Here is a 10,000-nt window from a genome sequence, read left to right as displayed (position 1 = left end):
TCCGTGCCCCTGCCCAGGCCCGACCTCGTGGACTTCAGCAAACTCGCCAAGTCCAACGCCAACTACAACCTGCAGAGGGCCTTCCGCACGGCGGAGCAGCACCTGGGGCTGGCGCGGCTGCTGGACCCTGAAGGTGAGCCCCGAGGGGCCCAGCCCGGACCCCAGCCCGCGGCCATCTCGGACTCAGTTCCGTCCTGCCCCGCGCCCTCCAGTCCCGCGGCCGGTCTTCCCTCTCCGGCCCAGCGCGGGCCCCGCCGCCTTTCTTCTGGCCGTCCCCTCCCTCCGCAGCCCCACCCTTAGCCAGCCCCCGCTCCCAGCCCAGCCCCCGCCCCCAGCCCTGCACCATTTCCAGCCCCTCTCAAGCCCCAGGCGCCATCCTCAACGTCGTCCCGATCGTCTCCCCAGCTGCGATGCTGCCCGCTCCCCGACCCCACAGCCGCGCGCTGTCTGTCCCGCTCCCCGCGTCTGCAGTGTGGCCCCGCTCAGGCCTGTCGTTCCCGTCCGTGCTCACGTCCAGCCCCAGCACCCCGCGCCCGCATGCCCGGAAGGACTGCGGCTCCCTTTCTCTGAGCCGCTTTGCCCAACACAAGGCTGCGGTGCTATCGCGGCTCTTCCCTTTCCTCTCGCGGTGCCCTGGCACGGTAGGCTCCAGCAGCCCTGTTTTAAAGAGGTGGAGATGAAGGCTCAGGGAAGTGAAGTCCCTTGCCCGCTAAACTGCTAAACTCGGTGACCTGGAACTCACAGGCTCAGTGAGTCTGCTGCCCGGCCTCTGAGGGCCGGATTCTGTGCGCAGTGCCGGCGCTTTGTAGGTGTCTGCGGATGTCAGTTTCTTGAAACGATGAAGAACGAGGGCCAAGAACAATGTTGTGGCCGGACATGGTGGCCTCTGCCTGTGTAACCCCAGCACTCTGAGAGGCTGAGGCAGGAGGATGCCAAGTTTAAGCCTAATCTGGGCAGCATAGCCAGATCTAATATCGAAACAAAAAAAAATCAAAACAGCTGGGGATATAGTTCAGGGCAAAGCTAAATAATAATAATAATAATAATAATAATAATAATAATAATAATAATATAATAACGTTGTACATTCAATGGGCTATTTACTTTTGGTCTTTTTGAGACAGGGTCTTGCTATGCTGTTCAGGCTGGCCTTGAGCTCACTTTGGAACCCAGGCTGGTCTCGAACTTACCACGATCCTCCTGCCTCAGCCTCCTGAGTGCTGGGATTACAGGTGTGAGCCACCACGCCCGGCTCAATGGGTAATTTAAATGACATCAGAATTTGTTGATTTTTGGAGAGCCTCTTTTCTGCCAGCCTGTCCTCTCTAATCTCACAGTGTTCCTGGGAAGCAGCAAATATGCTTATCCTTACTGTCACAGGGGGGAAACTGAGGTTCAGAGAAGTTGGATCCATGTTCTAAGCATGTGGAGTAACAGGAGTACATGGCTGAGCCGACATTCAAGCACATGCTGCCTTCAAAGCCCCAGTCCTGGGCTTCAGGTCTTTTACACACACCATTCATACATTTAGTGGATATTTACTGAGCTCCAACTCTGTGTATTAGGAATAGCAGGAACCATGTTTTTAAAAAGACAGGGACAGTTGGTCACGAGGAGCTCAGTCTCTAGATAATAACTTAATCACTTTGCTGAATGTATAATTACAACTTGTGATACATTCTGGGAAGGAAATAATAAGACCTTAGGAGATAGAATAACATGCAGAGACCAACTCTAGGCAGGGTGAACAAGGAGGCTTAATTGGGGAAATTTGAGTTGAATGCTGAATGGGAGACAGGCACACAGAGAAAGGAATAGTGTTCCAGACAGTGAAAACAGCATGTGCAAAGGCCCTGAGGTGGAAAGAATGGTGTGTTTGAGAAATTATATTTTTCTATGGTTTGTATGTGTCAGGTACTGTTGAATCCCATAAGGTAGACCCCCACTGAGCAGGTAAAACACTGAGAAATGTAGACGGGGTCTTGCCCAAGGTCATAGTTAGTAAGAGTCACACTGTTGCTCCCTCACCCCCTTTCCCCCCAGATGTGAACATGGAGGCCCCAGATGAGAAATCCATCATCACCTATGTGGTCTCTTTCTACCACTATTTCTCCAAGATGAAGGCTCTGGCTGTGGAGGGGAAGCGGATCGGGAAGGTAGGAGAAGCCAAGGGATGGGGCGAGTGGAAACCTGGGCGCCGGCTGGGGGTGTATTGAGGGTGACCCCGGCTTCCTTGCCGGTCAGGTGCTGGACCAGGTGTTGGAGGTGGGAAAGATCATAGAGCGCTACGAGGAGCTGGCGGCCGAGCTGCTGGCCTGGATCCACCGCACCATTGCCCTCATCAGCAACCAGAAGTTTGCCAACTCCCTGAGCGGGGTGCAGCAGCAGCTGCAGGCTTTCACGGCCTACTGCACACTGGAGAAGCCCGTCAAGTGAGGCCCTGAGGCCCTCAGGAGGAGAGCGGTGGGTGCGGACACGGGACAGGGCTCCTGAGCCTGTGTCCCTTCAGGTTTCAGGAGAAGGGCAACCTGGAGGTGCTGCTCTTCAGCATCCAGAGCAAACTCCGGGCCTGCAACCGTCGCCTCTTCGTGCCTCGGGAGGGCTGCGGCATCTGGGATATAGACAAGGTCAGTCTGGGGAGGAGAGGAGAAGCGAGGCTGCTTTGTGGAGTTGTATAGGTTGTGCACTGCTCAAGGGAGCCTTTTACATTATAGAGTTGATGGATTGAGTCTTCATTCTGGCTTTTTTTTTTTTTTTTTTTTTTTTGAGACAAGGTCTCGCTCTGCAGTTCAAGCTGGTCTTGAGCTCACTTTGTAGCCCAGGCTGGTCTTGAACTCATAAAGATCCTCCTGCCTCAGCCTCCTGAGTGCTGGGATTACAGGCATGCACCACCACACCCAGCCATTCTGGCCATTTCCCAGCAGTAGTTTGACAACATTTTTGCTCATTTTCCTAAGGGTTCCGTACATACTCTTGAGTGGTCTCACAGATGCCAGGGCCATGAAACGGGGGACTTGTTGGAGTCTAACTGTTTCCTCGACTCCCCCAGGCATGGGGCCAGCTGGAGAAGGCGGAGCATGAGCGGGAGGCTGCCCTGCGGGCCGAGCTGATCCGACAGGAGAAGCTGGAACTCCTGGCCCAGAGGTTCGACCACAAGGTGGTGATGAGGGAGAGCTGGCTGAACGAGAACCAGCGCCTGGTCTCCCAGGTACAGCAGCGGGGCCGGGCTGCGGGGGGGAAAGCAGAGGAGGGCAGGGCTCATGGCCCTGGACGAGACAGGGACACTGGATCTCCAAAGCAGCAGGGAAGGGCTGTCCCAGTCTCCTTGGTGACAAGGGAAGGTGGGAAGGGGGTCCTCAGAAATCGGTCTCCTAATTGATTGGTGGGTGAGGGGAGTGGGCCCGATCTCCAGATACCAAGGGGGTGAGGCTGTCTCTGAGCTACTGGAGAGGGCAGAATTACTGTCTTCAGAAATACGGGGGTTGTTTCCTCTCTTATGAGACAAGGGAGGTTGTAGTTGGTGTCCAGGGTAACTCATGAGGATAGAATTAGTTTCCAAGTAACAGAATATAGCAAACCTTATTCCCAGTCTCCAAGACAGTGGAAAGAGGGGGCCTGTCTCTTGGGTAACCAATATGGGGTTAGAGATGTAACAAGAGAGGGTGAGACTGGTCTCCAGGGTAACAGAGAAAGTGGGTCGGTCGGTCTCCAGGGTAACGGGGAGAGGAGATGAGACTGGTCTCCAGGGTAACAGGAGAAGGTGAGACTGATTTCCAGGGTTACCGGGGAGGGTGGGACTGGTCTCTAGGGCAACTAGGGTGTGGACCTAGTCTCCAAGGTGATGGGTGGAGAGTGTTGGGGTCACCCAGGGTCAAGGTAACAAGTGCACGCTGAGGCAACATGGTGAGTGTCTGTGGCCTGCGCTACCCAGGACAACTTTGGGTACGAGCTGCCGGCAGTGGAGGCAGCCATGAAGAAGCACGAGGCCATTGAGGCGGACATCGCAGCCTACGAGGAGCGGGTGCAGGGTGTGGCGGAACTGGCGCAGGCGTTGGCAGCCGAAGGCTACTATGATGCCCGGCGGGTGGCCGCTCAGCGTGACAGCGTCCTGCGCCAGTGGGCCCTGCTGACCGGACTAGTAGGTGCCCGGAGAAGCCGGCTCGAGCAGAACCTGGCCCTGCAGAAGGTCTTCCAGGAGATGGTCTACATGGTGGACTGGATGGAGGAGATGCAGGTGGGGACCAGAGCAGGTCCGGGATGGGGCCCTGGGAGGGGTGGGAGGGGTATGGACCCCCAGCCAGTTGACAAAGAGGTGGAGGCTGGGGTAGAAGGGGAGAGACAGAAAGAGATCAGGGGCCGGGGATATAGCTCAGCGGTATAACGCCTGCCTGGCAAGTGCAAGGTCCTGAGTTCTTTTTTTTTGTCTTTTTGAGACAGAGTCTCATTATGCAGTTCAGGCTGGCCTTGAGCTCACTTTGTAGCCCAGGCTGCTCTTGAACTCGAGATGATCCTCCTGCCTCAGCCTCCCAAGTGCCAGGATTACAGGCATGCATCACCACGCCTGGCAAGGTCCTGAGTTCAATTTCTGGTACCAAAAGAAAAAAAAAGAAAGAAAGAAAGAGATGAGGAAGCCAGAGAGACCAAGAGAGTGAGCAAGCAAAAGCTCATGAGAAAGATATGGGACAGAGGAGACAGGTAGAAAAAGACAAGCTGGGCATGGTGGTGCATGCCTGTAATCCCAGCTACTAAGGGGGCCAAGGCAGGGGGTTCACAGGGATAAGCCCAGACCGGGTGACCTACGGAGACCCTGTCTCAAAGTAAAAATGAAGGGACGTAGCTAGGTAGTAGAGGATTCACCTAGAAAGTACAAGACCCTGGCCCTAATCCCCTGGGGTGGGGAGAGAGAGGGGGAGAAGGGGGAGAGAGAGCTTGGAAAGGGGGAGGGAGAGGGGGAGGGAGAGATGTTAAGCCAGTGGAAGAGTGACAGTTTGAGGCAGAAGAGAAACCAGAGATAGAGCCAGAGAGGCAGACATGAGGTTGACACTGGAAATCTCTGTGCCTACACGTTGGCAGATGAAGCCTGTTTGAGAAAGAGACCCTTACCCGGGATAAAGGATACAGATGAGACACCGTGACAGAGGGAGAGCGCAGACATGGGGAGACGGGACAGCCGGGCACATTCAGAGAGGAGACAGAAGGAGACACGCTGGGGAGACACGGGGAGGAGTCAGAGGTTGGAGGGGGCGGATGGCCCTGAGGCAGTGCTGAGCTGTGCTCAGGCTGCCCGCCGGCCTCCCCAACCCCGCAGGCTCAGCTGCTGTCCCGGGAGTGCGGGCAGCACCTGGTGGAGGCGGACGACCTGCTGCAGAAGCATGGGCTGCTGGAGGCAGACATTGCGGCCCAGAGCGAGCGCGTGGAAGCCCTCAACGCCGCAGCCCTGCGTTTCTCCCACCTGCAGGGTGAGTTGGGCAGGGATGTGCTAATAGAGGCAAGAGTGACTCCTGAGACAGCAGGAAGGCGTGACCTCCCTGTCCTTGGAGGCATCTAATTCGAGGCCATATCACAGTGCACGCAGGAAATCCTGGAGAGAATTAGTGACCACTCAACTTCCTCCTGCTTTGAGGTGCTACAGTAACTAGGTCCTGTTTATGAGCATTTATGTACCAAGCCCTTCACAATTCAATCTCAGTGAATATCATTTTAAAAATGATATAAGGAGCTGGGCATGGTGACAATGCCTGTAATCCCAGCATTCGGGAGGCTGAGGCAGGAGGATCACTTTGAGTTCAAGGCCAGCCTGGGCTACAAAGTGAGCTCAAGGCCAACCTGAGCTTCATAGTGAGACCCTGTCTCAAAAAGACAAAAGCAAAACAAAACAAACAAACAAAAAACAACATAAGGGACTGGAGATGTAGTGCAGTGGTAGAATGTTTGCCAAGCATGCGCAAGGCCTTGAGTTTTTTTTTTTTTGTACTGGGAATCGAACTCAGGACCTTGTGCTTGCCAAGCAAGGTGCTGTGCCGAAGGCCTTAAGTTTGATCCCCAGCACCAGTATAAAAGAAAACCCACAGGCTGGGTGTGGTGGCGCAAGCCTGTAATCCTAGCACTCGGGAGGCTGAGGCAGGATGATCATTGAGAGTTCAAGACCAGCCTGGGCTACAAAGTGAATTCAAGGCCAGCCTGAACTGCATAGTGAGACCTTGTCTCAAAAAGACAGAAAACAAAACAACAGCAACAATAAAAGGCCCCCTGCAAACAAAAGAAAACTCACAGAACTGTGTAAAGTAGTGGATAGACAGAGGCTCTTCACTGTAAAGTGATATACTTCATTCAGTTGACTTAGAGGATAAAGGGGGGTGGATTGGCTTATGTAATTAAAATGTCCAGGGAGAGACAGTTTGACTTTGGGCATGGCTGGACCCAGGAATGGTTCAGTGATCCTTTTTATTTTATTTTTTCTGATACTGGGAATTGAACCCAGGACTTTTGCACTGAGTTACATCCCCAGACCTTTTAAAATTTTTTAATTTATGTTTTTATGTATTTGAGACTGGGTCTAAGTCCCTGAGTTGCCCAGGCTGGTTTTGAACTTGTGATCCTCCTGCCTCAGTTTCCCAGAGTGCTGGGATTATAGGTTCAATGCTTCCTCTAAGGTTCCATCTGTCTCGGTCACTAGGGTCTATGTAGGTATCCTTAGCCATTCCCTCCCAGCCCCCTAAGGGGCCCAAAAGGAAATAGGTCTCCTTCTCCCAATAGTTCTGACAAAAGTTCTAGGGAAAGCTTTCATTGGCCCACTGCCATTTCCTTCTCCATTGCCTAGCCAATCATTGTGGCCACTGAGCATGCAGTGATCTCATTGGCCACACCAAAGACATCCTCGCCCTGTGGCCAAGAATGAGGTTAGCCCCCTCCAAAGACAAGGACTGAGAAGGAGGAGTGGGAAGCCCTACCGGAAGTAGAGCAAAACCAAGACTAGCTCTAAGAAGGTTGCCATTCGCTGAGGCCAGTGCCCTCTAGGCGAAGACCACCAGAATCCCTCTGTGGTCAAACCAAGTTGGATTTGCTGGTTGTCCGCACACTCCAGGGGGAACGCCGGTGCATCTCAGTGAGGGAGTGCTGCGGAGAGCTTGCTGGTAGGGCTTGGGCTTATGTAGATGACCTGTGGTTCATTCAATTTAATGTAGCGTGTTTGGGTGTGGATGGAATGCTGTTGGGAGGTGGGGTGAATTAGATGAGTGAACATCTTGATTTTAAGCTTTTTCTTTTTTTTTGGTGGGGGAGTGTGCTGGGGGTGGAACCCAGGGCCCAGAGCTACAGCCCAGCCAACCTTCATCATTTGCACTAGGTAGCGGAGGATCAGAGGATTGCTGTCTCAGTCATGTGGCAGCAGTTACTTGCATTAGCTGTGCAAGGAGACGCGTGGTTATTTTGTTTTTTTCTTGTTTTTGTCTTTTTTTTTTTCTTTTTTGAGACAGGGTGTCACTATGCTGTTCAGGCTGGCCTTGAGCTCACTTTGCAGCCCAGGCTGGTCTTGAATTTGCAACGATCCTCCTGCCTCAGCCTCCTGAATGCTGGGATTACAGGTGTGCGCCACCACACCTGGCTTGTTATTTATTTATTTATTTATTTATGAATGAAGACAGGGTCTCACTATGCTGTTTGTAGCCCAGGCTGGTGTTTTTGCCTTTTTGAGACAGCGTTTCACTATGCAGTTCAGGCTGGCCTTGAATTCACTCTGTAGCCCAGGCTGGCCTTGAACTTGCAGAGATCCTCTGGATTCAGCCTTCTGAGAGCTGGGATTACAGGCGTGTGCCACCACTAGGCCTGGCCTATATGGTCACTTAATTTATTTTTTTATTTTTTACTTTTTAATTTTTGTTTTGTTTTGTTTTTTTCTGGTACTGGGAATCGAACTCACGACCTTGCGCTTGCCAGGCAGGCACTGTGCCGCTGAGCTAAATCCCCAGCCCCTATACGGTCGTTTTAATGGCTTGCACGGCCACCTTTATGATTGTGCAGTAGGCTGGGTGTTATCCCTTGGTCAAAGAGTGGCCTTCACTGATGGTATTCTGTCGGATTTCTGGTGCTCATCAGCTAGCTGTAGTTGTGACAGCAGTTGGGCTGGCGTTTGTCTTTCTCATTGAGAAGGAAACTGAGGCCCAGGCCACAGAACTTGTAGGGCGATGAGGGAGTCTGCTGCGGCCCCGTGGGGCCACATCAGATTCTAAGCACAAACATCAGAGTTTCCCTTCAAACCCTGCTGGCCCCACTGAGGACGCCAGCTTGGCTCAGTCCTCTCTCACCCATATCACAGCGGCAGGAAAACTCATGGGACTTGGCCTTCACATCAAGGCATTGTTGTCCCTGGAGGCTCCCTGTCTTCTCCCTGTGAGAGCCCAGTTCCTGGGGACAACTAGTAGCACCAAGAATGCAGCAAAGTGGCCACTGTCGGGTACCTGTTACCTTGGAGATCAGAGGCAGTGCTCCCTGGGGAGTAATCCGCTGTGTGATCCTGAGCGGCTGCTTCTCAGCTGATCTTAGGCATGTTGCTTTCCTTTTCTGCGCCTCAGTTTACTTATCTGTAAAATGGGGCTAATGAGGCTATTAGCTCCATAGGGTAGTTGTGAGGATTAAGAACATCACCAGGGACTAAGGGCTGGTTGCATAGAAGCTTTGTTGTAACATTTATTCAGCTGGACACCTTAGCATTTGAGTCAATATCAGTGAACGCCCAGAACTACAAAAGCCCTGCATTCTATCTAGGGTACTGTCTCTCATACTTTTTTCTTTCTTTTTTTTTTCTTGGTACTGGGAATCGAACTCAGGACCTTACACTTGCCAGGCAGACACTTGTGCGGCTGAGCTACATCCCCGGCCACTTTTTCACCCCAGGGAGAAATCCATTTACCTCATGCCTCAGTGTTCACATGCACACAAATACACACACAGAGATACAAAAGGTTTTTTTTTTTTGAGACAGGTTCTCGATATGTAGCTCAGGCTGGCCTTGAACTCACTATGTAGTCCAGGCTGGCCTCGAACTCATGGTGATTCTCCTGCCTCAGCCTCCCAAGTGCTGAGACTACAGGCGTGCACCACCACACCCGGCCCCAAGTTTTACAAAACAGTACACTACTTCTCCTCACCTTGTGAGCTGCATTCTGATTTTGTTAATTCGTTCTCTTCCGCTAAAGAAAAGCTGGTTGTGACCCACTAATTTTACAATTCTCTAGTCGCAAACCAGAAATTAAGCAGGAAGTTGAATTATTTTGAGGGACAGAGAAGTTCAGGTCACCACTTGAGTTACTAAGGCAACAGAGGAAGAGAGGGGTCCCAGAAACATGGCTTGTGAACAGGGAAGTTTCGTTTGGCCCAGCTTTTGGGGAAATGACATTTACAGTCTAATCCACGGCTTTGAGGTTCTTGGAATCCATTCGTCCTTCAAACACCGCACCCTGTTCTCTAGGCCACTGCTCTGGGCTCCACCCTGTCCTGGCAGTGATGGGCATGCAGTGTGACAAAGAAGCCCCTGGCCCTGCCCGCCGGGAGCTTCCAGTTCCTGGAGGAGACCAATCAGGAAAAGGCATCCAGAGTAGTCAGGCTGCGATGGGGCAAGCAGAGAAGCCAGGGTCCCGAGGAGGTGCTTGCTCCAGCTTGGGGTGTCAGGGCAGGCTGCCTGGAGGAGAGAACTATGACCTGGCACATGATGAAGTCAAACCAAGGACAGGGTAGGTAGCCCACCCCACGTTCTCTCGGCCCGGTCACCAAGTCCTCCCCTTCTGGCCCAGGCTACCAACCCTGCGACCCGCAGGTCATCTGCAACCGCGTGAACCACGTGCACGGCTGTCTGGCAGAGCTGCAGGAGCAGGCGGCGCGGCGACGCGCGGAGCTGGAAGCCTCACGGAGCCTGTGGGCGCTGCTGCAGGAGCTGGAGGAGGCCGAGTGCTGGGCGCGCGACAAGGAGCGCCTCCTGGAGGCCGCGGGCGGCAGCGGCGCGGCG

The 10,000-nt window shown here is 53.2% G+C and overlaps 1 protein-coding gene across 1 annotated transcript in view; it reads left to right on the top strand.

Annotated features, from left to right (window-relative positions):
* The window catches only part of Sptbn4 (spectrin, beta, non-erythrocytic 4), an 82,825-nt gene that overhangs the window by 28,855 nt on the left and 43,970 nt on the right, over positions 1-10,000 (top strand). The window contains exons 7-14 of the mRNA XM_013509644.1: positions 18-133; positions 2,044-2,156; positions 2,245-2,432; positions 2,510-2,627; positions 3,050-3,208; positions 3,932-4,234; positions 5,309-5,459; positions 9,789-9,997. Of these exons, the coding sequence (XP_013365098.1) occupies positions 18-133; positions 2,044-2,156; positions 2,245-2,432; positions 2,510-2,627; positions 3,050-3,208; positions 3,932-4,234; positions 5,309-5,459; positions 9,789-9,997 (1,357 nt within the window). The remainder of the gene's footprint in view (positions 1-17; positions 134-2,043; positions 2,157-2,244; positions 2,433-2,509; positions 2,628-3,049; positions 3,209-3,931; positions 4,235-5,308; positions 5,460-9,788; positions 9,998-10,000) is intronic.

This window comes from Chinchilla lanigera, unplaced genomic scaffold (assembly GCF_000276665.1).
Source record: "Chinchilla lanigera isolate Chin_1 unplaced genomic scaffold, ChiLan1.0 scaffold00177, whole genome shotgun sequence".
NCBI classification, from domain to species: domain Eukaryota; kingdom Metazoa; phylum Chordata; class Mammalia; order Rodentia; family Chinchillidae; genus Chinchilla; species Chinchilla lanigera.
This window is presented reverse-complemented; position numbering and strand designations above follow the sequence as displayed.